This window comes from Rhagoletis pomonella, unplaced genomic scaffold (assembly GCF_013731165.1).
Source record: "Rhagoletis pomonella isolate Grant_MI unplaced genomic scaffold, Rhpom_1.0 Rhpom_scaffold_00005, whole genome shotgun sequence".
NCBI lineage: Eukaryota > Metazoa > Arthropoda > Insecta > Diptera > Tephritidae > Rhagoletis > Rhagoletis pomonella.
The window spans coordinates 51,694,341-51,711,614 of record NW_023458559.1 but is presented as its reverse complement, the minus strand read 5'-3'; the positions used below and the strand labels follow the sequence as shown (position 1 = coordinate 51,711,614).

General features: G+C 34.9%; 1 protein-coding gene across 1 annotated transcript in view; it reads left to right on the top strand.

The window, feature by feature from the left end:
- Positions 1–3,988: 3,988 nt before the first annotated feature.
- The window catches only part of LOC118740143 (semaphorin-5B-like), an 86,893-nt gene continuing 73,607 nt past the window's right edge, over positions 3,989–17,274 (top strand). The window contains exon 1 of the mRNA XM_036471636.1: positions 3,989–4,122. Within this exon, the coding sequence (XP_036327529.1) occupies positions 3,989–4,122 (134 nt within the window). The remainder of the gene's footprint in view (positions 4,123–17,274) is intronic.

The following is a 17,274-nucleotide window of genomic DNA, read 5'->3' as shown; positions in this document are numbered from 1 at the left end:
AGTCGCTGTAAGTATGACAATAAAAAAGACGAAAATAATTGGTTATTTTTGGATTTCATGCGAATGGTTAAAAAAGTGTGTGGTTGCTAAATAAAAAAAATATATACATATATTACAAACGAAATACATATGTATGTACATACATACATACAATTTAAGAAAATTTATTGCTTATATAAATGCTTGAGGGATTTATGCGTTTTAAGAGTGGTTGTGAACGCTTTTGGGCACTTTTAATTTTACTTATTTTAATTTTAATCAGGTGTTGAATGGACAAGTTTATAAACGAGCGCAAACATATGCCATGCTTGTGGGAAAGTAGAACACTTGCGAATACGTTACTGACATCACACAACAAACAGCAAATCGGTTTGAATCTACGTTGCTGTGTGCAGTTTTCCCTAAGATATAAGCTTTACTTTAGTGCTGTCTACTCATAGGCTTCGAATTGGGCTGTATATTTCTCCAGTTTTTTTTTTCTTTACCTACGTCAAGGCAATATATTTGACGTCTATTTTGAATGTCTTGATTGTTGAGCTGCTCGGCAAGACAAGCGCTGCAAACTCAAAATGAAAACGGTCATTGTCAGGCTATTAGTCGATGTGTTGGGCAGGACTCCTATGAGTATTCCAGACAATACTCTTCAGTAGAGTGAAAAATAATATTGATCTCCTTGTAAAGCTTCTTCAGTTCGTTTTATGTTCAAGGGGGCCTAAAGCTTATGAACATGTGTAATTTAAGCCTCACCCTCACGTGAGGATTTCAGACAGTAATTTTGATTTTATCGACAACTATTCATAAACGCACATAAAGTTTGTCGCTTAGAGCTCCATACAATTTTTAACCTCAGATACGTATGCGTGTATAAAAAACACGCCTAATATGTTAAGTGGCGGCCGCTGTGGTGTAGTGGTAAGCAGTGCGCGCTTTCACTCATCAACACCTGGGTTCAAGCCCTGCTCAAAGCAACATCGCAAAAAATATAGAAAAAGGTTTTTTCTTAGCAGCGGTCGTCCCTCGGCAGGCAAAGGCAAACCTCCGAGTGTATTTCTGCCATGAAAAACAGCTTCTCATAAAAATACAATCGCCGTTCGGAGTCGGCGTAAAACTGTAGGTCCCTCCACTTTGTGTGACAACATCAAGGCGCACGCCACAAGTCGGAGCAGAGGCTCGGCCAAACACTAACATATGTGTAAGCGCCAATCTAAAAAAAAAAATAACAAAAATTTGCTTCAGCTTTGGCTGAAAGGTAAATAAAAGCTCAGTGTACATTTTTAGCGCATAATATCAAAAATGCCAAATTTGGAGTTGTAACTCTTTTGAAGACGGTGTGCGATACGTACATAGATTACTAAAAGAGTAGCAGATCCGCATTAACTCCAATCAACATATGTACGTATGCTTGTACATATGTACATTTTTCGCGATTAGGCTATATATATAATATTTCCCCGGAGCTGCGCCATCTGTTACTCAAAAGCCGAAGTACACACATATACTTCTTGTCTTCTTCTCTCACTTCCATCGTATGCACGTGTTTGCATAATGATGACGAATTGTTTTGTATGGAAAATCATTGGTGCCCGTATAGTTGAATCAAATAAACATACCTACAAGATTTCAAATAATATTTCCATATATCAAACGAAAGCAAAAAAATTTAATTTTTTAGTAAAGAAAACAAACAAAATCATTCGACGGGTGTTTGAGCATTTTGCTAATAATAAAAAATTTGCAAATTTTTCCAACAATTTTTAACCTTAAAATGCTCAATTTTTGTCGAATTTATATAAAACTTATATAAAATTTTTACAAGATTATTTATATATTATATTATATTATATTATGTATCATTATATTATATTATATTGCATATATTAATTTATATTATGTATACATTTATATATTATATTATTATACTATATTATTTATATATACCTTGCTATAAGCACCTACCACAGATACGTCTCCATACCAAATTTCAAGTTCATGTGACTTGTGGTTTTGAAGTTATAGCTGAGAAAATTTCCACGCCTATGGGATGTGCCACGCCCCCTTTTACAAACCCATTTATATATACCTTAGTATAAGCACCTACCATAGAGACGTCTGCATACCAAATTTCAATTTCATGTCACTTGTCGAATCCCAATTTTTTTCTTCCCACTATAAGCCCAGGTGTGATAGCAATACTCTGCCAAGATTTCATTCGATTCTGTCCATCCGTTTAGGCTGCAACGTGGCATATGTATATACATACTTACTTCTATAAATATATAGTAGAAGATATCGAGCCCTAACCGCCAAAATAACGTAAGCGACATTTTTTTCAAAATTTTCTTTTTGATGCAGAAATGCATCTAAATGCTCTAGGAATATTTCTGCATCAAAAAGAAAATTTTGAAAAAACTGTCGCTTACGTTATTTTGGCGGTTAGGGCTCGATATATCATTATCCCAGTATATAAGAATTCTAGGAATATCTCGTCCACAATGCCACCTATCGTGTACATTTTTAGTCCCAATATTTACTTTCAATTGGCTAAATTGTGTTCTAAATATGAGCCAGATCGGCAAGAAAATGCAGTTTTTAGGAATATCCCGACCGCCAGCGATGAAATATTTCCCTTCAAGGTGCTGACATATGTTCCAAATATAAACGAAATCGGTCCAGCCGTTTAGTAGTTTAGTGACATTCAATATACGAAAAACTCTATGAAATTGTGAAATCGCCACGTCTCAGCATTCTTCATTTTTCGACAACTTTAGGGATTTTATCTTTGAAACGCCACACTTTTCTTTAAACTCGCTTCATTAGTTCTCGTGCACTTTGTGAAGCTCTAAAAATTACAACTGCAACATTTGAGCATAGCCTCCATATCGAAACGTAAGACGCATTCTTCGTCGAAAACTGTAATTTGCAGTTAAAACTGTGAGTCTGGCAACATAGCGTATACACGTTTATTTTTCAGAATCTTTTTTAACAGTTTTTTATTCTCCTGTTCCCTGAAACCTTGCAGCTGACAGCAGTTTCCCTTTTTATCTTTAAACCTCATACAATCTCTAAACTATTGTTCACAACACACGAAATGTGTAGGCTCGATTTGAATCAAATGCTAACAAATTACAATTTAAGCGTAGTTAAAATAAAATTAATACATTTCAACTTATATTAACGCCATCAAGGTTGCACTCAAATATTTTTAGCATTTAAAATTTCAATGCCATAACTCTTAGCGTTACGCAGTTCGTTTGGCATGAAGGTGGGTGGAACCAAGTCAAATGTAAGTTTCAAACGCTTGCGACCATGGCGTTTATATATACGATGTAGGTGAAAAACTTAAACAAACTAATCCTTTTGTTTCAAATTTACATACCCAGAGGAGGGCGCGTAGAAAATGTATTAAGTGATAAACTACAAAGGCTTAAAAACATTAAACGGCAAGTCAACAGCTCTTAACCCAAAATTTAAATAAGCAAAACTATGTACATACACCTGAGAAATGTATTTGCGCAGGCGTCAACAAGTGTGTCGCGCGCCACCACTATCTCAGTCGGCGAAATATGCAGAAAAAAGATAACTTGCCAGAACGATTATGAAAATATTCAACGACCAACTGCCTCACTTTTAGTTTGTGCCACACATTTTTAATAACCCAAAATTAAGTAGTTTTTCGATGAAAAATAAATAAATACGGTTACGAAAATATGCAAATTGCCAAATGAGAAAAAAACCGAACCGAACAAGTTTTCGACACTGCAAATAGCAATTGCCGAATGGCACGTTGATTGTACGACGTACTGACTCTGACAGTCTGTCTAACTGACTTCAACACTAACTACTTGACCAACATGCAGCCTGACTTTCTGCACCTGCTCCACCGTCCCCATCCCAGTCTGTTTGTAAGTCGGTGCTGGCTGCTGCCGTTTAATTACGAATGCGAATGCAAAATTTATGCGTGAGAGTGCGCACACGCTTGCAACCTGCAATGCGAACAGCGACGACAACAATGCCATCAACAGCTGCTTTGTTGCTTGTTAAGCTGCCTGCAAACGCCATCAAATCGGCCAAATCGACGACGGTCAGGCAGCCAACAAATACCGCTCGCGGCGGTAGTGAATCGTACAACAAATGGCGGTTCCCCACTTGGCACGCGGTTGCTTGAAATGCGGCGGCTGAAGTGACAGCGGAGAACGCAGCCAAATAGCAGCAGCTTTGGGCAAACTATCAAACTGCTTGCGCAACAAAAACCGTTTGCACCTACAGCAGCAGTGCTGGTATTTCGCAGCAGCGGTAGTAAAAGAACGTCGCCATCGAGGCGCTAGGCAACCGCCCACACGTGGCGGCCAAAGAGCGGACCACTTCAGATCACGAAAAAAAAGTCGAATTTGCAGCGTGAAATGTATTGCTGGCGTCTAGAAGTCGGATTGAATGCTTTTAAACTACATAGATATACTCTTGTTGGATTTGTATAAGGCTGTAGTTGTTTTTGTTTCTATAGCAGGCTGTTGTTGTAGTCTTGGGTTTTTCATATGCAAGTTGCAACTTATAGGCAATGCACTTTGCGATTGAGTAAAATTTCTATGAGTTTTTTGCGGTTAGTTGGCTTTTGCGCATGCGCCTGAACCGTTGTAGCCGCATGTTTGGCATATGTCGTAAACAGGCGATAAAATATCATGAGTGACAATTTTGGTTTGCAAGGTGCGCGGAAAATACACAAGTCAACTTTGAAGCAGAAGTCGAATAGGCATGTGAATGCAACAACGTGAAAATATACAGAATAATAAGGAATAAACATAGAGGATTTAGAAGTAATATTCGAACCCAATTTGTAGCAAATATTTAAAGGGCATCTAAATATGATTATACAAAATATTCTCTTTAATTCACAGGTACTACACCAATGCATATTTACAATCTAGAATGTCTGTTTATAGGTTTTTAAATATTTTATAGTCGATTGTTGGAAACTGAATGCAAAATAGTTATAACTATTTATGTCATCATCCTACCCTATAAAATCGTGCGACAGTAAATTCTACACACAAAAGTCCTTAGTATTTGTGCGTAGAGGGCCAAGGGAAGGCAACATTTTTCTGGAAAAAAGAAAATGCCATAATTCTACAGAATTTTCTTACTCATATTTTTATTTTACATTGCACTGAATTTTTTCAATGATTTTTTTAATTAAACATAAATTTTGAAATTTGGAAGTCCTTTTAAAAAAATCCTGACGTCAAAGAGAAAAACCGAAAATGCAGTTTCACTATATCTGGCCCATAATTCTGTGAGCATATTAATTTTTTCGTATGCTTTGAAATTTTTCGGTTGTTTGTAGCACGGTGTTATCAGGACAGTCTGAAACATAACATTACGTCTAAAAGGCTTTTCTAAATTTTGAAGATCGATCCAATGTTTTTTGGGCTTCGAACCGAAGCATTATATGATTTATTAAATTTCAACATTTGAACCGAACCGAACCATATTTCAGAGGTATTTTCGAGTTGGTTCTTTCACCGGTACACATTTTTAGACGTGGTCTTTAATGAGGTCATCTACCATTGTGGCATTTAATCTTTTTTAACCACAATGTACCAAAAATCTCTTAAATTTATTTGATGGCGCGGAAGCAAACTGAGCTAAAGTTAAGAAAAGCTATAAACTTAGAATTTTAAAATTACCCTCAAATTCTGAACATTTTACCAAAAAATCGTTGTTTCATAGAGTAAAATAAATACTAGCAAGTAAGTTTTTTTCTACTTATCCGACAACGAAGATTTATAAGTCAGTGAAAATGCGACATTCGGCTGTATAAAATAATATATAAATTGTTAATACACATCAAGCTAATACTGTCTGATGAATAAGGCAAAATATCATGAAATGTTGGAATTATTCTTCAATATTCACTTATAAACAGATCCAAATACTTATTTTGTTTAACAGCGTAAAAATTCAGTATGCTCGATAAAGAAGTTAAAGAGATTTAAAAAATGTGTAGCGCACTAGAAGGAGATTCAAATACGTCTTAAACTGAGGTACTCTGTACCCTAGCTAACAAAATTAATTGTTCAAAACTTGGTCATAGATGAGATATTACTTAATGAAAAATATCAAATCTAGCTAATAGCTTGCATATTTATTTTGATTGTGAGTTTTGCATTCTGTGAACACCGCATTTTTTCACAGTTACGGAATCCAGGCCCTGGTCGGTATATAAAACTATCGTATCGGATTAACAGCAAAGGTGTTACAGTATTGGGAATGTGAAATTCCTGAATATGCAATTTTTCGGCTTGACATAACTGTAACTGTCACACAGTGTAATTTAGAGGCGGTGGCGTATGAGCAACTTCCATCCTCTACAGATTTCTGAGTAAGAGGCTCATATTGCCCAAATTTTGAGCATTTATTTAGCATGGCTTCATATAGTTTAATAAAAAAAAATCTTTGAACTAAAAGCTTCAATTGTTAAAAGCAACCAAACGAAGAAAAAAAAAGATTTTTCATTTATTTTAGCCCCCACTATTGAGGAAATTTGAAAAAATGCCTAAAGGTATGCAACCATTTGTTTTTTGAAATCAAGTACAAACCACACACTCCTACGTACACATGCTAATCACTTCTATAGAAATTATGAAAGAAAATGTGAACTTATTAGATTTATGTGACGTAATTTGATCACAACAAAGTAAGTTATGAATATACATAGTTTTAAACGAAATATTTTAAAATGGGTATAAAGGGAGAGAGGCTTTACGAAAGCTGTATCTATTCGAAAATTTGTTTACGAGGCTTGCCACGAACTTAAGAAGATCAATTTAAATGACAAGTCAAACGAAATTTTACAAATGTTATAAATGTGAAAGTTTGTGAGATAGCTTATGACCTGGAAGCATTTGTGTGACAACATCAAGGCGCACGCTACAAATGTATTATTATTATATATTTTTGAGGGGGTTGCCATTTGCATGAACAGTAAAATTCTATTTCAAATTATAAGCTCAAAAAAATTTCACAATATGAATGCGAAAGGACACTGAAACGGCCAATTGAGTTGAATTTAGACACATTGGCCATATTCTGGAACATAGAGGATATAAGCAACTTTTAAAATTTTGTATTTTTGGTGATATAATTTGTATATTTTTGTTACATAACGTTAAGCCGAATTTCACGCAGGCGGAACTGCGGGCAAAAGCTAGTAATTTATAAAATTAAAAGCACTCTTATTGCCTGCACAAAAAACTATAGCATTAACTCAAGTGTATCGTTTAAATATGTTGTTGGTGTCTACAGATAATTACTGCACCGAACGCCTCACCAGCGGCTATTATCATACCAAAAGCTAACTAATTGGATCAGCCCATCAACTACATATACTGGAGTAGGTTACAATAATAACAGCAAAAGCAAGTGCGCGTATGTAGAAGAAATAAAATAATAACAAAATAAGAAAAGATAAAATATTAGTTTGCGTTATACATATGTATACATTTATGATAATAGAAAAAAACATAACTTAGTAACAACAATATTAAATCGAAATAAAACTACAATGCGCTTAAAATTTTTCGTTGCAACAACAATTGAAATGCAGCAAGTAAAACAATGCTGCCGCAGAAACAAAAACGATAACAAGTGAACAACATATTTCTGTTGCTCGATGGGGTCGCCATGCGCCAGCAAACCACCAGCGCTTTGATATGCCGCCAATACAGAGCGCTAAGCTTCAGCTTAATATCGTTATTATTGTTTTATGTTGTTGCTATAACTCTTTATATACAAAAGAACTTACATACATGTTTACATACATATGTATGTATGTGCATAGCTACATACATACATATTTATACGTAGCACATAATTGTATTATTTGTTATTGGAATTTATTCGTTTTTTTTCTCATACTCAGTTTACGACTTTTTTCTAATTATTTATCACACATTTTGATTTTATTTATAAGTCACTTTTTTGTTTCTGTCACCACCACCGCTAGCGCCGTAACTGCTACGGCTTGGCTACAACGTCGATTATGTCCACTGCTGAATGCTTGACAACTACTATGGAAGTTTTATTGTTACTGTTTTTGGTAAAATTGGTCAATTGCTGCAATAGTTAATTTCATTGTTGTACCAGTTGTACTTGTCGGCATGTGGCGCACGCGCAAACCAATCCACATCCACGGACATTTGGACAATGTAAATCGATCACTTTTTGAGCGCTCACTCGATCGTTGGATGTAAAGCCGATGGACGCGTTTTTTTTTCTTACCTGTTGAGTGGTGGCTACATTTTATTTATCAGTTAATTTTTTTACCAATTTATTATCTATTGCCCTAATTATAAACATATAAACCACGAATCAGGTATTTCAAACATGATTGTTGTAATAAATGAAGGGCCGTTTTCACCATCTCTGGTTAACACTTATCCCCAGTTAAACATCGTTGCCGACGTTACTGACTCCATGTATGTAATATTGTGTCGAAAACGTCGGTAACGATGTTTAACTGGGGATAGTGTTAACCAGAGATGGTGAAAATGGCCCTAAGATTATTAGTGAAAGAAAAAACTCTAAATTAGTTACTCATGAGTACTAAATTGTTAAATAACATATTTTTCGAATTAGACAAAGAAGTTGCTAAGTTCATTTTAACAAATTTTACAGGAGAGAAAAAAAAATCGCATAGCCATTTTCTTCAAGAATTTAGCAAATTTTTTAAAACCACATTTCGCGTGTTTAAAGCAAAACAAAACTCCATGCGAAACAGTATCGATCTTTATTAAATAATATTTCGTATTATTTTGGTCTTATCGAATTTTCGTTGCATCGTTTGGACTTAGCAAATTTGCCTCTAATTGAATATAAACGTTAATACTTTTCGAAACGATGAATTTGTAATTTCTCTTGCTTTCTCTATCAAAATATGAGTTTTCATAAGAAGTGGACTTAGCCATTTTACACTCTTAGCTAGCGATTTAGCGTTGTTAATAACTTTACAAACAAATCTTAAGTTAACTTGCAAGTCTGTATTTCAAACATTAGATATATATTATCAGTCGCACAGCTACCTAACCAGCATCTCTACAAGTAAACACTAATTGGGTATCTATTCTAATTCTTCTTGTTCCATTGTTCTTGAAAGTTATTATTAAATTTCATCAATTACCAGGTTGTTTTGGTGAATCAAACTTCTACTGTTGCACAGTGGGGCCAGAAGACTGAAAAAGTGGCCAAAGACCAATGTTATTTAAAAGTTTAAAATAATAAACATATGTTCTTTGATATATGTAGTTACTTTGAGGTATGCAGAATCAAAATATTATGACATTTGGTATTCGCATTCCGAAAATTCGCATTCCGAAAATATGAAATTCGAAACATCCCTAGACTATGCACATGTACGATACACGGCGTATGAGTAACCTTCCTTTCTAGTCATATTTCATACAAATAAATAGGGCTAGGAATCTCATGCAAATGCATGTTTTGTATTGTAATGGGCATCTTCAAATGGAAATTATTAAGTTGTCTTTACGAATCATGAGATTTCGTTTAAAATGTCATTCGATCGTAAGTGCATACTTTTGCATATTTTGCAAAAAATTCCTGCTTTTGCAAATTTACAATAAATCCATTTGGTTTTGCATATTTTTGCTTTGTTTGATTTACAACCATTAAAATTTAGAGAGACATTTCATGAAAAAATAATTACATAAAATTTTTTTCTAAAAATTCATCTGAACCGCTGCATTAAACTGTTAATGTTTCTATTTACACAAGATTGTAACGATGATGAAGATTTCACAGGAATTAATAAACATTTTCAATTACTAGACTGCCTAGAACTGAAAATTAAGATATTATTTAGCTTTGTCTATGATGACTAAAATTGCTCTGAAATTGTTGAGTTTTTTTTCCGTTAATTAAATTATTAAAACGATATCTAGCTAAAATTAAAACAATAAAAAAAAATTAAAAATAAAAATAATCTAATTTCCGATAACCAAGGACCCTGGAACTAATGAAAGCTTTTTGTCAATTGTATTGTGGCGTATATTAATGTTTATGTTTCTTAGGAAAAATGGAAAAACAACAAAGTCTAAGCGGTAGAAGTTATAGCTGCTATTTCGGAGATCACCACATCTCCTCATCAGACTTATTTTTCTAGTCTTCAAGTGTTTTGTGAGTTTTGTCAAAATCCAAAAAATATTAGGCCAATACCATTTGTCTCGATATATTTACCAGTGTCTGTTTTCTACCTCGTAGGTATATATAGCAGGTGAGCTAAGACTATCATGGCCTAGGCGCGACAACCGCCAGTATAGCGTATGATTCTTACCGCAATTATCAAGAGAGCACAAGTACTAAAGGTAAACGTATCAGTGACAGTGAAAAATTAAATTTTTGTTGCCTAAGTATCAAATAGAAATATTCCGACACATCTGGCACAGTACCGTTTTTTATCGTCAATGCTAATTCAGTATTCGATCCGTGTTTTTTTCTTTTCAAAAATGTCGGCAACGAAAAGGAAATGTTTTTTTATTAAAAAACGCAATAATATTACCTACCAAATCGGGGCTGCCCTATCTTTTAGTGGTTTCGACCGGAAGTGGGCTGAACTGACCAGAAGTCTATTTTTTTAAATGGGATATACGTGTTTTACCACAGATTCTGATTCTGCACATAAAGACACATTAGTTTTGTGGGTACCTTTTTTCTGGAATGGTCTTCCGGTCAAAACAAAGGACCTAATTTCTGTTTAACTCACTTCCAGTTCAAACCGGAAGTCGGTAATACGGCCAAAAGATAGAGCAACCCTGACTTGGTAATTCACATTTTTTCGTTTTCCAATTAAAACATTTTCACTCATTTCCGAAGTCCAGGACGCGTTGAAGGTCGAAGGTCATTTGGAGGTTGAAAAGGGCACTTTCGAGAAAAAGGTTTCAAACAAAAGTTACGTGTTTACCTGTCCGGGTATAAAGGGGAACAATTAGTCTCTTCAGACAAAAGGGAACAGCTAATTCCATATAAAGGGATCAAAAGTGGTATTAGTCGCATGTTCCTTTGGGATTGCTCCCGGAGTCATCCCGGATTAATCGCATTTTTTGCAGGGCATGTACTATGTATGTATGTCTGTGTTGTCACCGCGCGGTGCAGGCTTGGTATGCGTATATACACTTACATATACTACATACTCAGATGTGGACTTTCAACTACGTGCGTGCTAAATTTTAGTATGAAAATATAATTTTTAAATACGAATATTTTTAAACGATAATTTTGAAAATTTTTCATTTAGAACCACAAAACAATATAAAATTTAATAGATGCATAAACATGTTCCCAGAACAATAAAACGATATAAAATTTCATGGATGCAAAAAAAAAAACTTTCATAAAACGATACTTCAATGATGATACTTTTAAATAGCTTAAAAAATAAATTAAAATTGAAATAAAAATTATACCAAATTATAAATTTCTATATATCGTCACCTGAGTGGAAGACCGACCTATCACGCCAGCCAGTTCGGAAACGCCCTACTTCATAATTTAATTGAAGAACGCCATTTTCAGAATTTTATTGAGAAACACCCTACCTCAGAATAGGTACAGTGGCGCATTAAGTTATTGGCACAGACAATTTTTCACAATGTATGGAACATTTTTTACTTAAAATTTTCCACGATTTTTTTTTATTAAAATATAGTTCATCATACAACAAAAAAACATTTAAAAAATGTCTAGGCTATGTGCAAAACTCAGAGAATTGCATACAAGTTGTCATTGTAGTTTGAGGTTGGTAAAAAATGGTGTATTATTCAAACAGCTTGATATATTTGTTTAAAATTCATTCTTCAAAAAAATAGCAATCGCGTTTTTGACTTTTTCGTGTAATTCACTCATTTTAACTAGGAAAAAATTACACATATTTTTAACCGACTTCACAAAAAAGAGAAGGTTATCAATGGGTCGGAATATTATTATTATTTTATTTATTTTTTATGTATGTTGCCTCATAACTTTGAACGAGGCTAACCGATTTCTATAACTCTTTGTTTAAAGGAAAGATGTTACCTCACTGGTGGTCCCATACTTATTTGGCTTAAATCCGATCATTGGATCATGAAGAAATTAACGATAATCTTAAATTCTTATATGAGAATTGAAGTCGATTTTGTTTTTTGCTTAAAAATTACTTGTTTACATCTACACTCAAGAATTTACACACTCAAAGGGAAACAATTACCTTTTTTAAAATTATCAGCTGATTCAACGGCGTTGCCGCAAATTGTTAGCAGACAGCTGTTTGCAGTAGCAGTTTGTTTATTGCATTTAGTTATGAATGAAACAGTCTGCAGTATGTTGTACATACTATGTACATATTTAAGAGTTCTAAATTATTTTCTTGGAAAAAAGAAACGGGACATTTTGCGTCCATGTGTCGTACCGGGACCGAGACATAGCTCTTAAATTCGGGACAGTTCCGCTGACAATGGGACGTTTCGCACCCGTGCTGGTGGTTTTTGCACTATAAGATCGAAGCATAATCTAAGCTCTCCTAGATGATGTTAAAACTTGCCACAGAGATTTCGCCCTCGGTGGCATTTCCACGTTTAACTCTGTCGTTAGTTAGTTGAGGTAGGTGCCTGGCGTGCTTCCCAATGGTAAGTTTGTCACAGTTTTGGATTGCATACTATCCGCCTAATTATTCCCTCACATCGCCAGTTAAAGTTTATGCCAATGTTTTTTTAAAAAGTTTTTTTTTTGGTATTTCGTCATCCCTTGTCGAATTTAATTTAAAGAACAAAAAAGAAAACACTAAAAATTGTACAACGCCAAAACCAGTTTGTCTCCAAACCAAAATTTGACAATATACATATGTACATAAGTATAGCACGTTTAATAATATGGATGGTCCTCTGAAATAACAACACAACTCAAAATTTCATATATTTCAGTAGAGCCAATTAAAGATTTTCTGTTTCGTGATTTAGCCATAATATGTCTTGGAACGTGATTATTCCTGATTATTTGCAATCAATCTGTAGGGAAAATGTGTAAGCTTTCGAATTATGACTTTTTCGAAAGAGTTAGTAGATGAGTGTTGGACTGCAAAAATACGAAATAAGTAACACCTCGTAAGAAGTTAAACGAAAAAAATTGCATTCATATTGCTGAACAACGGCACAATACGAAAAGTGTCGTTATTTCACACAAAAGCATCACTTACCTATCGAGAGTTTTTGATTTGTGTCAATATTCACGATGAATGTGAGACATGTGCCACTGTTAAGTAGTAAGGGTTGGCCACCTCGGTTTTGTGACAAATGGCAAAACTGCTCCTCGGACGGATTGGTAACAACTAAGCCTATGGCGATTTGTTGCAGAAAAATATGGTATTTTATAAACCTCATCCGCTATATAGATAACTCAAAAATATAAAATTTTGAGTTGTGATTCTATCAAAGTGCACCATTTCTCCCTTCTAGAAGAACCAACAACACAAAGAAAAACTGAGGACAAATTCAGTCGTTAGACACTTCATAGATCAAGATTGAAAAATGCAAACAAATGCATTTGCGTTACATATTTTTAAATAAATAAATAAATTGTTCACTAAAGCAATCGATCACACAATCCTTGCAACGATCTGTGTACTTATAGCATATGAACTATTTAGTTGCAACACAGAAAGTATGTAATTCAATTCCATGTATTCCATTGGCAGTCGAGATCCATCAGCGATCATCAGCAAGCGACCGCATACCAAATGCTATATGGCGACTCTAACTGTTTCTCTGATGCTGCCAACGCGTATTGCAAGTTGCAACTTACCATAGCTGTCAAGTTCAGCAAATACTGAAGTAAACAGCCGAACAACATTTGAAAGCAACTCATAGCATATCACAATCACATTGCAAACTCACTGAGCAATAATAAAAATGTGAAATTGTAATGACTGACAGTGAGCGAGTGCATGCAGGTGAAAGATGGAGAGTAGTGCAAAACTGAAGAAAATCAGTAAAGAAAACGCATGATTACTCCATAGTAAGTAAGTATTTAAGGCAAGTGAATTTCATATGTGGATACAATGTGAGCTATGCAGAGTGTGGTAAATATGCAACATATGTAGATACATATGTATGAATGCAGGTATGCAGTGCGAGCTACAAGCAACCGGCCAACGTGATTTTCATTTTGTCGTTTTTTCTCAAATTTGTATCTACTCGTACATATGTCTGATTGTGTGTTTATGGCATAAGACGGTCATTCAACTGCAAGGCAAACAGGTACATTACACCAACGTCTACCTGTATGTTGCATATATGTATACTACATGTAACAACAACCAAGCTAAATTTTAAAAGATTGTGGTCACCGCTGCGCTTGACTGTTGCTTTGCTTGCCTATTGCTTCGCTTGCCTATACTATGCTTTTGTAGTTCTTGTGGCAAACAAGCAGAGGCGTTGCAACCCACTGATAGTGCAGCCATCAAATACATTTCTCGCTCTTTTAATGCTGATACTAGCAAAAAGCATATTTCGATTACATAATATATGTACGCAGATACATATGTTTGTATGTATGTATATGAAAAATGTATTTCACTGTCCGCCGATCAAGCGATCAACCATGCGATTGCTTAGTCGCTTTGTGGTTTCTTGGGTCGCGACTGTGGTAAAGTAGAAAGCTGTCAACTGTCGGTGAAAATCAACAAAAAAGTGAGTTATCGGTGTGTAAACCCTTCGCTTTCAGCCCTTTATACTTCGTTGCTGTGGGTAGCCAGTTTCAATATGTAAACGGTAGCAAGGCCGCCATTAGAGGTGTAAGAAATTTGTACTAAATAATCAAGCGCGCTTGCGCGAGGAACACTTCAAGTGAACATGCAGATTGCAATAGACAACCGTGTGTACAATTTGGACATAAACATGAGTGATGAAAGTAAGTGTATGTAGTAGGAATGTTAAGGTCACAAAAATCCCGGCATTGTTGGCACGTATTCCCGGGATTTTCGGGATTTGTAATTTGCACTGACGGCAATAATAGAAAGTCTTTTTCTTGACCGGTATTGGCTATATTTCGTTTTTTTTTAAATTTAATAATTAATATTTTTTAATGAATGCCGAGCTCATTATACAGGGTGTCCCAGAAGTAACGTGCCAAACTTTAGGGGAAGGTAGGTGGGGCGGGTGAGCTCTCTGATAAACACAAAAATTTCAGGTAAAAGTGTCATCTTTTTTGAAATATTTACATTTTTTTGAATTGAAAAAATCGTGCCTTTTCATGCATTTTCTTTAACTGCGTCTACAAACCAGTAGGGATGCAAACGATGCATCGATGTTTACAGTTTACTAACATCGCGAAATTTACGATACATCGAGGAAGTTTTGCCGATGTTTTAAACATCGACTTTAAGGAGACTCTCCGACTTTCTTTCGGTATGTTTGACTGACCTTAAATTTATCATCCATTCAGAATTTTTTTTGTTATTTATGGCCTTATACCAATTATATTCAGCAATTTTATTGAGCTTGAGGCCGTTTCTTATGAAAAATGTTATTGAAAATCAACAATAGTTTACAAAAGGTAGAAGTTATAGCTGCTATTTCGGTGTTCACCACATAAATCGCGGTTGAAGAAGTCTGATTAGTAGATGTGGTGATCTCCCAAACAGCAGCTATAACTTCTTAACTTTGTAAATTATTGTTGCTTTTCCACAACATTTTTCATAAAAAATGGCCCCAAGTTCAACAAAATTGTTGGATTCATTCTGAATGCTAATAGCATAGCCGTTGAAAAAGGAACCAAACACCCCTTAGAATTTCAACAAGATCAGGCCTAGGATCTTTAGGCCCGGACGACCTTACGATGGTATGCATTTTGATTCTTATAATAGAAAGGGTATAGAAAAGATAATAAAATATAGGAAAATACATTCATAATTATTAAAGTATTCAATATTGCTTTAAATTTAATTAGAAATTAACAAATTGCAAAACATCGGGAACCATCGATATATCGATGTTTCTCTAGCGATGTATTTTAGCCTCGATGTTCTTTTCTCCGATGCATCGAAACATCGATGTATCGATGTTAATGCTCAAAATTTGCATCCCTACAAACCAGGCTATACTTAGTAAATTTTTTAAGTAAAATACTTCCAGATAGTTGCTTCTCCATACTCAAATGCAATATAGTTAAAATATATGTATTAAGGAACCATCATAAAATTAGGACTATTTTGGGATTTTTAACTTTTTGATATTTTCTTCCCCAACATTGACTATCTCTGGTGAAAAAAAATGTACTGAGCTATAACTATACATTACATAAAAGAATTGCTCATTGCTCATAATAAGGATTTCAGAAAGGTGCCACTCTTACTGTTTCGATTAGAAAAAAAAGTTATAGCCGCTTTTGTGGGCAAAAGACTGAGACACGCTAGAATGTATTTAATATAGTTAAATTAAGTTGCTCTTGTTACCGATCATTGACAGGCTAAATAGTACAAAGGTACATTATTACCTGCTCTTGACATTATTTTATGTGACTTACCGGAATTCGGACAAGAGTCTATAACAAGGGCTATATCTATCAATATTTTTTGTGAAGGATGGGTTCACGTGAAATAAAATATACATGAGTTGTTTGAAGAGAAATTTATTCATTTATTGATAAAATATGCTCAAATTGGCGACCTTCTGCTCTAATAAAAGCTCGGCACCTTTTAAGAAAAGACACTATTAGAGATCTTAAACTCAATTGGGATATCTCAGCAGCAGCTCCATTTATTTGTTCCCGCAAATGCTCTTCGTTTTGAATTGTTTTTGAATAAATTTTATCCTTAAGACAGCCCCAGTAGAAAAAATCGAATGGATTCAGGTCTGGCGATCGAGCGGGCCACGTGATTGGCCCGTTTCGTCCAATCCATCGGCGAGGATAAGTTTCGTCTTAATGAGCTGTTACTTCCCGCCCGCAGTGAGCAGGACACCCGTCATTTTGCAGCCATATTCTTCGCCGCAGGTTTAAGGGTACATCTTCTAAAAGAGTTGGAAACCGTTCCTGAAGGAACTCTAAATAACTGTGAGAGTTGAGCGTTGGCGGCAGTTCCACAGGTCCCAATATCTGACAATTAAAAATACCGCACCGTAAATTTATTTTGTACCGGTACTTCGAATGATCTTCTCTCATTTCGTGAGGATTGTCTATCTGCTAACTGTGAAGGTTATGTAAATTAAAATAACCATCACGTTTGCATGATGA